We start from the raw sequence: 16,262 nt of genomic DNA on the forward strand, positions 1-16,262 counted from the left end.
ATGACACTGAGGTAGACACTGTAAGGGAAGCCATGCATTAATGTGGCAGAATTGTTTTTCTACCTTGCAGGCAGTTTCATTGAGTGTGTGTAAGTTGCAGTATCTGTCTTGTGTTCGAAAGACACAAGTCAACTATGGGAAAGAACGTCGTCATTAAAATGCAGCAAGGGTGCCTTTTACATGTGAGTTTGAATCAGATTAAACTTCCATCTTACTCCGTCTCTGCATGCAGATTTATTACTGGGAGATAGAGAACCAGAACGAGACAGAAAAGGTGAAGATCCTCTTTCTGCCTGAGACGAGTGTGCGCTTGAAGAACCTGACCAGCTACACATACTACATGGTGAAGCTGTCAGCCTTTAATGCAGCAGGGGATGGCCCACTCAGTGAGCCCAGGAAGGGGCGCACTCTCCAAGCAGGTCAGGCTCTACTTCTGTCTGCTAACATCTTTCACATCAGTTCAACTAGCATTAGCAACCCAGCTTCTTCCACTCATAGCTTATACCTGAAACCAGAGCAGGTGAACCTCAATGTCCCATGCATGAAAACCAGGTCAGCACATGATTGATTTATTCTTCCACAATATGTGTAATATGTGTACTCTTGTGTTGCATATTAAATTATGGTCTCTGTGAATGTTGTTGGTCTAAACCATATATTAGTGGAGAGTCACTGACCTGGGGTTATGACTCATCACAATGACAGAGGTGTTATCCTGCATGAGTCACTTGTCAAAACAATTAATAAATTATTCAAATGGTCAATGACTTAATTTGTACAAGTAAGAGAAGCACAGCTTCTCTTTTTCTTTGACATTTCCCAAAGCAACAGTCCGCGCATGGACACAACAGCAAAATAAAGGCAACAAATATTTTCAAACAATTGCAAGGAGGGTAAACCAATGGTCATCCCTGATGTGCTGTTTTAACATGGTGTATTTTAGTTCTCCTCTTTTCATTATTTGTTGTGCAAATGATCCTATTGATATTTTACTTCCTTATATTCTGCTCTCTCTCTCTCTCTCTCGCTCTCTCTCTCTCTCTCTCTCTCTCTCGCTCTCTCTCTCTCTCTCTCTCAGCCCCCAGTGCTCCTAGCTTTATTAGTTTCTCTGAAGTGACCAGCACGGCTGTTAATGTGTCTTGGGGGCTCCCCCTGACTCCAAACGGTGTGGTGGATGGCTACAGAGTGGTGTATGAGCCCTCAGCCCCCATTCACGGTACGTCTTACATGCCATTCCACATTTCCCCATGTTCCCACTTCACCCACTGTGGGCCATTGTTATTAAGTATATCTGTTGCTTTTCGAGCATTTCAGTTTAAATTGGCTGTGCAGCAGTGCCGTGTCGCAAACAGCACTGCTGGAAGTCCAGCCCCAGCAGCTGTGCTCACCTCTGAAGTGTCGATCAAGTGTCAAGAAGCCCTCAGGGGGGTTCTCAGGGGTTTTAAACGAGTTATGAACCAGTGACTTCTGCTGGTTATGAGTCAGTGGTAATTTCTGTTAAAAAAAAAATAAGTTGCAGTGCTATTCTTGTTGCTTTCCTTCATTCTGTCCTGGAGCTGAAAATTCTGGAAATAAAATTGTTATTGTTTCCTCTGGGTCAACATTCATTTCATTGTTTTAATTTCATCAATAAATAAGAGGCTATATTGAGCCTAAGGCCTGTTGGCCCACAGAAAGATGTGTGTGTGTGTGTGCGTGCTTTTTTTAAATTGCATTTGGGTATATTCATTGTACATTTCATGCATTTGTGTGTGTGTGTATGTATGTATGTGTGCGTGTTTTTGTGTGTGTATGTGTATTTTTGCAAAACTGCATTTAGGTATATTCTTGCATTCATGTATCTGTGTGTGTGGGTATGTGTTGGGGGGCATGTGCATGCAGGTGTGACCAAGGTAATCACAGTGGACATCCGGGGAAGCTGGCAGCGCTGGCTGAAGGTGCGTGACTTGACGAAGGGAGTGACCTACTGTTTCCGCGTGCAGGCCAGGACCATCAGCTATGGCCCAGAGGTCACAGCCAATGTTACGGCGGGCCCTGTGGAGGGTGAGTGAATCATGAGCAATCCAGCAAATGAAGTCGTCTCACACAGCTCACATAGGCACAACCCTCAGCGATGAAAGAAAGTATTTTGTCGAGCATGAGTTGCTAGGTGACAAACGTGGGCACGTGGAGCGACCACCTGCGTCGTATGCTCTGCTTGCCCTTGTGTTTATGTAGCTATTCATTCTCCTGTGCTATGACAGTTTGAAATAAACATCTAAACTATATTTGCAAACCAGAGACTTGGTTTATGGAAAACTTATCTCAGGTTCAAAAAAAGGTTGGGTTTCTGTCCATTGGTCAGAGAGAGTTAAGTGAGACTGCAGTTTGCACCACACTAAGCTCTTCTCTCCTTTTATGCAGGAGCTCCTGGATCACCTCTCAAAATATCACTTATGAAATCTGGCTCAACCCTCACCATCCACTGGGCCCCAGGAGATGGGGGAGCAGGCCATGTGACAGGGTATGCCATTGAGGCCCGCCCTTCAGGTATGCCAACACACCAAGCCTATGCCTCAGTCTCTTCATTTGTTTCCATATTTAAACAGTTGGCATGAACAACATGTAACTTAGCTGCAAAGACTTGTCAACTTTGCCTGAGGGATGTGATGGAGAAAGAGTCACAGTAACCAACTTTGTTAGTTTTAATGACAGAGCATATATTTAAGTCTGTTCCCAGCTTACTTCAAAGACACACCCATTGTTAGCGAAACAGCCACTAGCGACGGCCCATGTTTAGCTAAGCAAGCACAGCAGTGAGCAGGTGAACACAGTGACCTTTGACTCATGACCTTACCCCTCCATCCCCAGATGAGGCCTTGTGGGACACTTTCGTGAGGCACTTGCCGCCCTCGACCACCTCTCACAGCGTGAGCCTGGAACGACTGCGGCAGGGAGTCAGCTACCAGTTCAGAGTGCTGGCTATCAATGAGTATGGCTATGGCGAGCCAAGTGCGCCCTCTGCTGCCATGTCAGGTAACTGCTCTTTCCTAACTATCTGGCGTTTAGCCTCTCTAGATTAAATGCACAAAATACAAATAACTAAGGGCAGGCTGATGTGTGATTCAAAGAAGCATTCTTGAAAACAGTAGCACCTGTGAATTGTCACAAAGCTGGTCATATAGGATCTAAAATGCATGACTTGAAACTGGTTCGGGTTAATCATTAGGCTTCTTCAGTGCTTTGACTTGTTAAGATATCAGTTTTGATCATGTGTGTATTTGTTGTGCATCCACATGGACTCTGCACTAGGTTAGTCAGTTCCTTATCAGCATTGATAAAGTGCAATGGGTTATTAAACTATTAAACTGCATAATCTTTAAATGACATCATGTAAAGAGAACAGGTTTGAACAAGTGCTTTGATCATAACTTATAAAGCTACATCACAAATTATAACGTTAGTAGTGCTCAGTTCATTTTATGAGCTGAAAAGATCTTTTAACTGACATTTATATATGCATGTCTTGCTACCAAAATTTATAGAATTTCTGAAACCATAAGCCTCATAAGCAAAAAGCTATTAAAATGTGTATAATATCAGGCTTCCACTACAGTGATGTGCCTTGAGTGATGGAGCCCAATGCTGTACTTAATTCGACCATGGCCATATCTGTGGATCCTCACTTTAACCACCTCTAAGAAAACTTGTGCTTTCACGCAGGATCAGTGTGGAGCCCCTAGCAGTGCACTGATGCTGGCATGCACTACTAACAGTGCGTGCCTGACCATGTAATGACATTCTCCACAGCATATATATCAGTGACCTTCTATTTGGCAGTGAGACGGTCTTGTTCGGTCTCTGTTTTGGAACAGCCATTTATTTCCCTTGGCTGCTGTTGTGAAGCTACCTGGAGATGTGTCCTGCCAAGTTTATAGAAAAAAACACCCATTTAACCCCAAATGTGGCTGATCATAATCCTCCCTTGCCGAGTCAATGAGACAAATGGTCGCTGTATTATAAAGATTCATTGTATTATAGAGATATGAAGCAGCGCACATTTTTCTTAAGATACCCATGTACCAGCAGAGCACCTTCACTGTTGTTTGTCCATCAAAAGGCAGAAGGGTGTAGGCATGGGTCCCCCTGTCTCTAGACAGGAACTATTCTACTGTAGGTGCTACACTATTTCTGGCCGAGCCTGTGTCACTCCGTCACAGCAGTGTTGTCGCAGCTGTCAGCAAAGGCCCGCGGGAGTTTGCGCCCTTAGATCAGTGACGCATCTAGGCCACTCTCTGCTTGGCTCAGACAAAAGATTTCATGAGAGGAGATAAGATTCACACACCACCTTTGTTCCCCTCCCTGTTTCTCCAAATACATGCAACTCCCCCAACTAATTTTGCCAGGAAATGAGTAGCAAAACCATCTGCAGAAGCTTACTGTCATGCGGAGGCATGGCTGTGTTTGGCAGCAGCCCGTTAGTGCCAGCCTTCAGTTAGATATTGCACTGATGTCGTGCTTGTTTACCTCACAGCTTCCTCTGCCCACTTACTTCTGACAATTCTGCAAAGACCTCATATTGCTCTGATTACAGCATAAATAAGGCCCTGCCAAATACACAAAATACCCCTTGTTTATTATGAATAAATACATGGACTTATTAATTATTGCTGTTTGTGAGAGTTCATCTGCTGGCTTACAGGAGAAACTTATGGTCATACTACAATACTGTGTGTCTGTTGCTTTTGGAAGCTCATAAAAGGTGTTGACTATTAGGGACTAAAGTCATCTTCTGCCCTTCCCCCCTCCACCCTTCATGGCCATCTTCCTCTCGGCTCCCGCAGCCCAGCCGGAGACGCCGTTTTATGAGGAGTGGTGGTTCCTGCTGGTCCTGGCACTGTGCGGCCTCATCCTGCTGCTCCTGCTCGTCTTTGGCCTTGTCCTGCACGGACAGAGCAGGAAGTACAAGAGCTGTGGGACAGGTATGAGTTCATCCCCTATCCACCCTCATATCATACACAACACTGGTGACTGACACCCTGATTTTTTTTTTTTTGCTTCAGCACATATTAAGCTTGAATTAGTTACTACTAATATAGAACTACTACTGAACCATTCATACATGTTTCATTCTCCCAACCCTTTGAGAACTGTCACAAATGGACAATCTTTCTAAAGCTTCATCATGCTATCATTGGTTGCGGGCACGGGTGACTTTGTCGACATGATGATGATATGCTAACTGCGACAGGTGCAGCTGTCTCCACGATGGAGGAGTCTGTCACACTGGACAACGGTGGCTTCACGGCTCTGGAACTGAACAGCAGACCCGTCCACGTCAAGAGCTCCTTCTTGCGACGAAACGGCACCAGGTGGGTGCTAGCAGGGTCAGCTGGACAGCAAAGAGACACCGCCAGGTCATGTTCTCTTCCCCAGGGCCCTTTGCCATTCAGCGTAGAGCCTCTGGCACACTGCCTAAGTCCATACTGAGTAGTAGCTTTCAAACAGAGGTAAATAGTTCAGGGTCACCAAGTGTTAATCCTCCCCTGGATTTCTCCTGGATTTGCTCATTAGCTCAGCAGGTAGAATTAATGAATGAAATCAACTTTTAGCTTTTGTACTTTCAACATTCAAACAAGGTTCAGTCACATGTCTTTTAAGATGTCGCATATATGAAACCATCACCAACCTTGCATCATGTAACAAATACACATAAGTGTTTAGAAATATCCAAGACTTTTAAAACCCATTCAATATTCAAAGAAGTCCATCTCAAAGAAGTGAATCTCAAAGAAATCCATGACTGCCATGAGACCTTAATTAAAATGCACCGAATATCTAGGCTTTATGAATATTTAAGTAATTAGGGTTAATGCTATATGTCCAGTGTGAGCCCATTGCTATGGCCATCACTCTCTGTCTTTCCTGGCAGGTCTCCCCCTCGACCCAACCCTGCTGGACTTCGTTATTCAGACGAAGACATCTGCAACAACTACAATGGTGCAATCTCCACAGAGTGCACAGCCTTGACGGAGAGGCCAGCAGACTTGTCCGAGTCTGAGGTGCACACACCATGCAGGCTCACGCACACACACTGCAGCCCACAACATTGGAGGTGCCCACTTCTGGGCATGTGTGTGCCCAGACACAGGTGGCACAGCCTGATTGTTACCCTCTGGACCAGCAATTATTCTTGGAATTGATATAGTTTCTTTCATTCTATTTATTACTTAACACTGATAAAAGTATTGCTCCAAGGTGGTTAGACCCAAAGTGAGGGAGGGAAGCAATTATTTCTCTATATCAAACACTCAGATATGCATCATTTCTGTAGTAATGAAGTAATACTATAAATAAACTAAATGCAATTAACAGTATTTTAATAGATGCAATGCATACACTGAAAAATTCTAATTAAATCAGTTACTGTAATGTGATTACAAGAATATGCACTCTAGTGCATTACACTACTTTGTTACATTACATATTGCAGTAATACATTACTTAGTGTCACCATTCCCCACTGGTCTACTGTATATTAGCTGGGGTATTAGACCAATTCAAGTGCATTTGGGCCCTCTTGATTTCACCCCAGGCCACAGACAGCGACTGTGAGGAGGACCAGCTCAAGCATTCATTTGTGAACCACTACATGAGCGACCCATCCTACTTCAACTCGTGGAAACGACAGCAGAAAGGCCTGAAGCAGACACTGGCCTGCTCCTACGAGGAGCGTGTCAGCTCAGATGCCGACGGTTACTACCAGACGGTGGTGACCCAGCACAGTGTGGGCGGGGTTTACACACCTGCCGGCCAGCCCGCACCAGGATCCCGAACTCCAATTACAGGCTTCTCATCCTTTGTGTGATGCACCGGCATGACCCAGCCGGTGGGGGGATGGGGGGCCACTCCCTGCTGTGGGGCCCCTGGTCCTGAGAAGGGAGACCCCAGGGGAAAGGCACAAAACTCGGGACATTTCAGCAGTATTTTCACCACGAGCACTACAAGAGACAATGTTTATGATTGACCACTCAATTAGTTCAGACTGCGTGTCGATTAGCAGGTGTGACGGTAAGTGTGAAGGAGGAGTATTTGACTGATTCAGCAAAATGGAATAACACTGCAATCACAGGAGCAGAGATAATCCCAGAGTTCAGAGTGTATGTTATTGTTACTGCTGTTTATAGTGGCCACAGCCTTGGATGTTTTATCAAATGGGAATTAAGATGGGTCTAACAGGAAACTCCTGGTTTTGGCCTACCAATGTAATGGTCAGCACTACATTCCCACACTCGACATGGTGGCACACATTCACAGTTGAAAATGATCATTCCTACCAAGATTCCCTTTATGACAAACCACTGGAAGGATTTTACATGGATCAAGTACTCTGTAATTACTATATACTATAATGTCATGTCACCTTCAGTGTGTCTATCTCCATGTGTTTCACTTGTTATCGGAAAGGTCACCGAACTGAGGTGGATGTTGGGGTGAAAGCGCAGGGTGTTGCAGCTCTGCCTCACTGACAGGCGTGCGGTGGAGACCACAGCACTTGCTCACACCCCCCCTTGGGCAGCAAAACACAGCACGAGTCGTACAGTGATTTTTCACGTGTCGCATGCCACCATCTTCACATGGAACACTGCTGTTAACAATTCAGTTTGTTTGTTTATTTTGAAGGGTTTTTTTTCACCAGGCTTAAGAACAGCATTCATTTGAAGGACCCAGTTTTACAAACACAGGTTCTGCCTTGTCGTAGGTCCCTAAACTGAAGCATACTTTCGGAGAAATCCCAGTTGCCTTGAACATTTCCCTTGAAAGCTAGGTTAAGTCTAGATCTGGAATGCAGGTCTGCTTATGCTGTTTGACTGCATAACAGTTCCCCAGCTATAGTGTAATGTTGCCCCTGTTCTGGTTAACCTGATGCTGTCTTGGCTCATGGAGTGCTGGAGAAGTAGCAGCTCTGACCCAGCTAAGGCAGAGCAGAAGGTGCAGGCAGCAGACGCCAGACTATGCAGTGCAGGCCACGCCCCAGGAGTAGAGCTGCAGGATCACCAGGTGAGAGGTGAGCCTAGATGACTTTTAGCACATTATTGACAGGGTTCCCACATCCTGAATGTGAGAGGTTCTGAGTTTAGGGTTAAAGAAAACAAGATCTTGCCATTTCAGAAAAATGGGTGTTCCAAAAGTGAAATTTGAGCACAAAATGAAAAAATTTAAATCACAAGTTTCAAGAAATTGTCCCATACAAACCTTCAGAAAAGGAACTTGGGATAGTGGGCATATATTAATTTTATAGCACTGTAATTGACCTTATGATTTCTGACTCATGCACCATGCACAACTGCTGTTTTAATAATTTTTTTACTGGAAATAGAAGCGGAGTGAAATTGACAAGTCCTGAGATGGATTGAGAACCCTATATGTCCAGTCCTCTTAAGCCATAAGCACATAGCTTTCTTTTTCCTTCATTTTTCCATATTTCTTTTTTTTTTTATTTTAGCTTCACTTTTGTTTACCACAGAAGCTTTGACTGAATATTTGCCTTTTTTTTTTATAGGCGTGAAATGTATAAATGTGATCTAGGATTTATTTGTATTGTTCATCTTTTTTTAAACTGTACTATTACTGTAGAGTGATGCAACACCTTTTGTACTTTTGTTACAATGTAATTTTATTTCTTGCAGTTCTTGAAATTACCAATCACAGTGGTGGACAAAACAATAATTTACTGTAATGGAAAAGGAAATGTTTATGGTTTATGCTTGCCATCATGTCTGTCTCAGCACGAGTTTATGTCATGGACATTCATGAAGTAAAGACTATTTCCCACTTTTTTTTTTAAAGAGAAATTAAATGTTTGCTGTTGACATAAATGGCTTGAACTACAACAGTATATTATTGCAACCCACCTACACAGCACACCTCATGCTATGTGTATTCTAAATATTGTCATCACTAAATTTTACAGTTTCGTAAAATTAAAATGACAAACATTGTCCAGTCTACATTTACGGCACTTGGCAGACACTCCTATCCAAAGTGACTTACACATTTCTCAGCATGACAATATATGTTCTCAGTGGGAATGAAACCTAGCAGTGCACATACATACAGACTACACACAGACTACATACACCCAGCAGCCACTTCATTCACACCACTTATAAATCACATCCCTGTTGCCATGCACGGCTAGCCAGTTAGCTGCACGCTTTTAGTTATCATCAAACCCCTCATCAAAGGAACGTTTTTGACCAAAGGACTGAAGTTAGCAGATAGTTTCAGGTGGCAGGCCACTGTCAATCCAGCAGTGACATTAACGTGGTGAAAGGACACCGGTAAGGACACCTTATACATTCACACCAGCCCAATATCCTCTTCCATGTCAATGTAAAGGCTGTGTTGAAAATAGTCCACCACGCAAATGTCCGGTGTGAAAATAATGGGTCCTGTGCCCAGAAACCAATCAGTGATGAACAGAATAGAGGATGGCTGACACAGATGGGCCACCACTTTGCATTCAGCATTTATAAAACATATCTCTAAGATGTAACAGTGGCCAGTGAGTGAACTACAAATTATAAAATAGAAATAGACTACTATGTATAAGACATAACGGTGTGTGTTGGAGTTTGGGGGGAGAGAGTTACGATTTAATTACTTTAAGACTGTCCTTCTAAACAACTATAATTAGATTATACATTTGAGGAAAAGTGCCAACCAGAGCTGGCCGCAAGAATTCTGGAAATTGTGTGTCCGCTATGTGGCGCTCTAAGCCATCAGTGAAAAGGAAGAATAAACGTTCCAAGTATAGTAAACAAGGAAGTGTGTTCAGAAGTAATAAGTTTGTAAGCCTAAATTGGTTCCTGTTTACATTTTTTCTTAGGTAATTAGACACGCATTTCAAATTTTAAGTCCTTCTAATATCAACTCCAGAGATTTCATACTTTCGTCCAACAGCATCTCTCGAGACGTCATATGTAAAAGAAAAAACACTAAAAAAAAACAAAAAAACAAAACAAAACAGGATGTACGGAGGCTACGCGTTAGTGTATTCTCCATGTAAATCCTGTCTCTTGAGAAAACTCCTAACCATGAATTTGCGCTGCGGAACCGAAAATGCTAACTGGACGCGCCTCGCCCACTATTTAGACCTTTAAACCATTTCTTAGCGGGTGTTTATCAAACCAAGAACTGCAGATGAGCTGCACCATCACCTAGACCATACGGTTCATACAGATTTGCTGTTTTTGGCGAAAAGAAAATGATTACGCTCACATTTCTGTCTGTGACATGGACTCTTGTCATACTGGTGATCACCCTTCTTCTTATGTGAGTATGTTGTCTTACAGCGTATATGATAACATGTTAGTAAGCAGTAATAATTATGTAGGTTATTTTTTTCTTATCTGTAGCTACGGTGTTTGGCCGTATGGATTTTTTAAAAAACTTGGGATCCTAGGACCAAGGCCTTGGCCCTTCATTGGAACCTTTCTGTCTTACACAAAGGTGTGTAATTATCGCACCCGGAAGTATGAATATTGATACTGAATAAGTAAGAAGCACATTGTTTGCCGTTTATATTTTAATTCGTTTCAGGGTTTCTACAATTTTGATACGGCGTGTTTTAAGAAATATGGAAAAGTTTGGGGGTGAGTAGGATAGAGATCACAAGCTTTGATTGCATTCTTTAAAGAAATTGTTTTGAATATGAATTAACCTCTTAAACTCCTGGCTTATTCTTTAGTTGGTAGTCTTAAGGCATATTTAATAACTAGTGTAAATTATTCGTTTTGTGTGTGTGTGTGTGTGTGTGTGTGTGTGTGTGTGTGTGTGTGTGAGTGTGTGTGTGTATATATATATATATATATAAGTTATGTATGTATTTAAAAGAGTGAGCAATAAGAGTGAGTCTGGACTATAAACAGTATATATATATATATATATATATATATATATATATATATATATATATATATATGTATGTGTGTGTGTGTGTGTGTGTGTGTGTGTGTGTGTGTGTGTGTGTGTGTGTGTAAAGTAAAATCCAGAAAAAGCACTTTCCACCAACTAATAAAAAGACCAGATAAGCACTCTGAAATCTTATATAAATATGTAGGTGATTAATCATTCTGACATATTGTAGATGACTACAGGCAAATCTGTGCTTATTAGCATATCAGCTGCAGTGAAAGAAATATTTTTATTAGATATATTGATTTGTAGCAACTGCCTTACTTGCCTGTGTTTCTACCACAGCTACAGGCTGATTATGCAAATTAAGACATACAGATAATTCTGCTTGTCCTGTGAGGCTCAGTAGGATGGAAGTAAAGTACTGGAACTGTCTAATATGATCAAATGTGCATTTTTTATTACTAAGGATCTATGATGGGAGGTTACCAATTCTTATGGTCTTAGATCAGGAAATGATCAAAGCCATTATGGTGAAAGAATGTTACTCTGTTTTCACTAATAGAAGGGTAAGTTGTAGTTGTTATAAGCATTCACATTTGCTACCTGAAACCAGTATACTGTTTCCTCTGAACCTTGTTATATCCAAATTTTATCTTTAACAAGAACATAAGCATGTAATCAGGTTTAATCTGACACTTTACATTTCTATGATGTATTTAGGAAACAAACATGGATTTGGCTGGCCCCTTTGCTGACGGGATAACCATTGTAAAAGATGAGAAGTGGAAACGGATCCGTGGTTCGCTCTCTCCGTTCTTTACAAGTGGAAAACTAAAGGAGGTGCAGCATTGCAAAGGCTTATAGCACAACCATAAGAAGCTATCCTGTTTTAAATATAACACACTTTTTAGTTAAATGTGCCTAAAAAATGCTTACATGGGCAATTGACATGTCAGACTTCTTTCTGTCTGATCACTACCATTGTCTCACATTGAACACACATCTGCTGAAATTAGGTCCAATCATGTTTCATTTTCAAACCATCAACAGAGAGTTCAGAAGAAGAAGATGCATGTGTTAGCTGCTAAAATTGGCATTATGGAAAGGCTGGTCTGCAACAAAGTAATGGTTGGTCACTTTGTATATAACCATCATCTCACCATTTGTTTCCTATCTGATGTAATTCAGATCTTTCCATTAGCTGAGAAATATGCAGATCGCTTCATTGACAGTCTGAAGAAGAGAAACCCAGAAGAGGCCATTAAAATTAAAGAGTATGTGTACATCTGAAACACCCCAACAGACACCATGTGTTAGTCCATGTCCCACCACATGAACCAACAACTGTAGCTAGAACTGTGATCATGACTCACTATACCTAATCACTTTGAAACTGACTGAAGTACAAATGACATTCCCATCATAGCATGGTGATCTGAGGAGTGGTGATCTAATCTAATTTGTTTTTGATGAAACAATGAACAAATTCTTGTTGTGTATCCAAGCTGTGATCATGCATGTTCATAAATTGTTTATGTAGTTGTCTATAAGCATTGATAAAGGCAAAGCTCTTTTCTAAGACAAGTCTTTCTCTTTTCCAGCGTCCTTGCTCCCTACTCCATGGACGTTGTTGCCAGTTCCTCCTTTAGTGTGGACATTGATTCTATAAACAACCCAAATGACCCTTTTGTCACCCACATCAAGAAAATTTTCAGCTTCAGTTTCTTCAGTCCTTTATTCCTGATTATAAGTATGTCCTGTTCAGCATTGCTAGACTAGAGTATACAATCATCATAATTCAGTTTGGAATGACCTCTTTAACTGTCAAACCTAGGACACACTGTATGATTTTTTGTTGTTATAGTTCAGTGGAGTTAGGGTGTGGAATGAAATCAGAAACAGGCAAACAGTACCTAAATGTCTTTGTGATTTACTTTTTCTCTTTTTTTTTGCAGCTCTATTCCCATTTGTTGTTCCACTTTTAGCTAAACTAGGAGTGACTTTATTTTCTAAGTCATCTGTGGATTTTTTCTACAGTGCCCTGAAGAAGATAAAAGACCAGCATAACAATGATAATGTATGTCTGAAATAATTAACCTATACCTATTAGTAGAGTGCTACTGCATGTAACTATGTTGCAAATAAAAGAAGCACTACTGTTCCTTGCTTTTGTCAGAGCCGAGTGGATTTCCTGCAGCTCATGATCCAGAGCCAAATTTCTGATTCCCAAGCGGAGCAGGCTTCCAATGAGCATCTTTCCAAAGGTGATACCAGCAATAAGACCCAGGAACCACCCATCTTATGAACCGTATTAAACTTGAGTACTCTCCTGTACCACATTACCTAACCTTTTCTACACTATTGGCTTGCTTAATGTTCACAGGTTTAACTGACCATGAGATTCTTTCTCAGTCCTTTATCTTCATACTGGGAGGGTATGAGACTACCAGCGTCACTCTCACTTATCTTCTGTATAATGTTGTGACTAATCCAGACTGCATGACCAAGCTGGTGGAGCAGATCGACAAAGTCTTTCCTCTTGACGTGAGAATAAATATCTACCCAAGTATCCATACACTTAACAGTACTTGTTAAAGTAGTTTATGAGAATTATCTGAGAGAAGAAAATGAAATGACTTGTGACTCAGTCTCATTTCTGCTAGGCTCCAATGACTTACGACACACTGATGAAGTTCGAGTACCTGGACATGGTCATCAATGAGTCCATGCGGCTTCTCCCTACTGCCCCCCGTCTGGAGAGGGTCTGTAAGAAGACCATAGAGATCAGTGGGATCACCATACCTAAACAAACTCTGGTGGCTATCCCCACGTATGTGCTGCACAGGGACCCACAGCTCTGGGAGGCACCTGAGGAGTTCAGGCCAGAGAGGTAACCCTGCCGCTCAGCCCCAGCTGAGAGAGAGCTGTCTTTTAGCTCCACAAAATGATCGAGAGCATTATTCTATGACAGTACATTAGCTGATTTGTATGTTGTTGGTGTCCAGGTTGGTTTAGCACAGTATCAGATAAAGAAACAGAAATGAGGAATGGATTCCTGAAGCATCTACATTATATCACAGAACTCATGTTTCCATGTGGAGCTGAATAAGCAATATTAACATGGTGGCCTTTCTGATTGCTGAAGGTTCAGTCCAGGAAATGACATCAGCCCCTACGCTTTCATGCCCTTTGGCCTTGGGCCACGCAACTGTGTGGGAATGAGGTTTGCTCTGATGATCATGAAAGTGGTGGTGGTGAAGTTGCTTCAGAACTTCAGCATGGAGACATGCAAAGAGACACAGGTTGGAATTTTCTCTCATTAATGGTCTTGTAGACCTTGGGTGTACACATACAGCAGATGAGCAATCATATATTGATGAAAGGCAGACTGGATATGATACATTTTTTTGCACTGGATACTAATGCTTGGTTTATAATTCTTTTTGACTTTGTTGAATTGTGCATTTGTTTTTGTTTTGGTTTTTTTTGGTTTTTTTACCCCAGATTCCTATTCAACTGAATGCTCTCTTTCAACCTAAAGTTCCTGTGACTCTGAAGTTTATACCAAGATCTGAGAAGGTTCCACTTGAAGCATAAGTATCGCTGGATTATTTTATGAGAAATTATTTGCCTAGAGTAGAGATTCACCTACATATACACTATCGCCCTTGAATTCATGATGGTGTGTTTTATTTATATATTATAATGCTATATTTAGGATGATCATGCTTACATACTTTGGGTGCTGCAGTAGCAAATATTGACCATAGTGCATGCATAATATGCATAATTACACACTCACATAGTGCAAAGACAGAAGTATATTATATAAAGTGTCTGACGCATCCAAAGTAGAAGACACCAGACCAAACAAAAGAAGAATTAAATGATGTGTATATTATCAACAATTAATGTAAGAAAATGGACAAAACTAGAGTAAATAGGTAAATAAATTAGTGCACTGTATTTTGTATTTGTTGTTGATGTGTGCATAATATCTGAACACAGTCCCATTACACTGTGATCAAATTGCAATATATTTCTGTCTTTCCCAGCTATTTGGCCTGTATTTTAATTTAGTTCTATAAAGCTTTGATGAAGTGTAGTAATGTGTATTTTAAATTGCTGTAATTCTGGTGAGCCTGATCTCCAGACTGTAAACCTGATCTATAAATTAAGTGTTAACACCAGGCTCCCAGTGGAACCTTGAGGTGTGTGATGGTCTAGAAGAGAATAGTAAAATACTAAAAGGATGTATTACTGCCATTAGTGCCACACCGTGACCCCATCCATAGACAGTAAATGTGTATTTCTTATCTTGCCTGTAGCACCACTATTGAAGCATGTTGGATTAATCTCGTGTTAGACTTTATCAGAGGTCACAACACTGCTATTTTCCGAGAGATTGCATAGCTTTGTCTATTTGGAATCATTCTGGTGAATAAAATGCTTTTCCTAACATTCCTAACATTCGAAAAGGCCTTGAACACACTTCGCACTGAATTTACAAACAGAAAAATCATATCCCTGATAATGTTTTATAGTTTGAAATCATACGGAACTAATAACTGTTCAAGGAAGGGTGAACTACACTCGGGAGGAAACTACTTTTTTGCTCATTTATTTTTCATTCATTGATAAAGAGCCAGTGTAAACACATTTGGAAAGCATCAATAAAGCAAATCAGCACATTAATTCTCAAATTTGCTATTTACTATTAGCAAATTAACTGAGCAATAAACAAGAAAGGAAAATTAAGACTGGCCATGCGTGTCCATGGGTAACTCTTCCTGTAAAATGCTAATAAGTGGGGTCTGACAGTGAACTGGATAACCACAGCTCCTGCAAGTGTTGAATGTGCTACTGCCTGCTGTTTGTGGGCTCTCATCTTTAGGTTAACCTGTAGGACCAGACCAGCAACCTGCCTTGTGAACATTTGTATGGAGGTACACCTGTGGCAGCCTTTAAAAACCAGCAGTGACATAAGGGTTGTGGTTGTGTGTAATCCTCTATCCTATTATACAGAAGCAGCTTGTACAGCTCTTAGATTGTATGCTGAGAAATAATCCTATTGAGAGTGTGAGGTGCACAGACTCTGTTTAAAATGTACTGAATTTTAATTTTAAACTTGTAAAATTTATTTTAGTGCCACAAACACAATCTCTGCAGGAGTAATGGTAGTAAGGCATTTTGCTGATATAAAATTGTATGGATAAATCAAATGTTTCATCAGCAATGTAGTAATTAAATGCATGTTGAGCACTTAGAGATGTGGGTGCTAACTTGAACATCCCTTACCTGGGCAATTCACCTCCTCTCTTATTAAATAAATAAATACATAAATAAAATTAGGATGACTA

At 41.2% G+C, this 16,262-nt stretch overlaps 2 protein-coding genes across 7 annotated transcripts in view; both read left to right on the forward strand.

Annotated features, from left to right (window-relative positions):
- Positions 1-8,858, forward strand: part of sdk1a (sidekick cell adhesion molecule 1a) — a 181,967-nt gene extending 173,109 nt beyond the window's left edge. For 5 of the 6 annotated variants that reach the window (XM_035528817.2, XM_081699295.1, XM_081699297.1 and 2 more), the window contains 9 exons: positions 233-419; positions 1,079-1,216; positions 1,882-2,043; positions 2,404-2,529; positions 2,851-3,015; positions 4,824-4,961; positions 5,231-5,351; positions 5,912-6,041; positions 6,575-8,858. In XM_035528817.2, the coding sequence (XP_035384710.1) occupies positions 233-419; positions 1,079-1,216; positions 1,882-2,043; positions 2,404-2,529; positions 2,851-3,015; positions 4,824-4,961; positions 5,231-5,351; positions 5,912-6,041; positions 6,575-6,847 (1,440 nt within the window). In that variant the 3' untranslated portion in view covers positions 6,848-8,858. The remainder of the gene's footprint in view (positions 1-232; positions 420-1,078; positions 1,217-1,881; positions 2,044-2,403; positions 2,530-2,850; positions 3,016-4,823; positions 4,962-5,230; positions 5,352-5,911; positions 6,042-6,574) is intronic. The other variant, XM_081699294.1, reaches the window with a different exon arrangement.
- A 969-nt stretch (positions 8,859-9,827) lies between these two features.
- LOC113575193 (cytochrome P450 3A30-like) lies at positions 9,828-15,361 on the forward strand. The gene is made up of 13 exons (XM_027006602.3): positions 9,828-10,317; positions 10,401-10,494; positions 10,585-10,637; positions 11,369-11,468; positions 11,623-11,742; positions 12,091-12,176; positions 12,504-12,652; positions 12,858-12,979; positions 13,079-13,166; positions 13,286-13,446; positions 13,566-13,792; positions 14,048-14,204; positions 14,407-15,361. Exons 1-13 carry the CDS (start codon positions 10,250-10,252, stop codon positions 14,497-14,499), a joined length of 1,518 nt encoding a protein of 505 aa, XP_026862403.2. The 5' UTR covers positions 9,828-10,249; the 3' UTR covers positions 14,500-15,361.
- Positions 15,362-16,262: the final 901 nt, after the last annotated feature.

This window comes from Electrophorus electricus, chromosome 2, assembly GCF_041902795.1.
Source record: "Electrophorus electricus isolate QZ-2024a chromosome 2, ASM4190279v1, whole genome shotgun sequence".
Lineage (NCBI taxonomy): Eukaryota > Metazoa > Chordata > Actinopteri > Gymnotiformes > Gymnotidae > Electrophorus > Electrophorus electricus.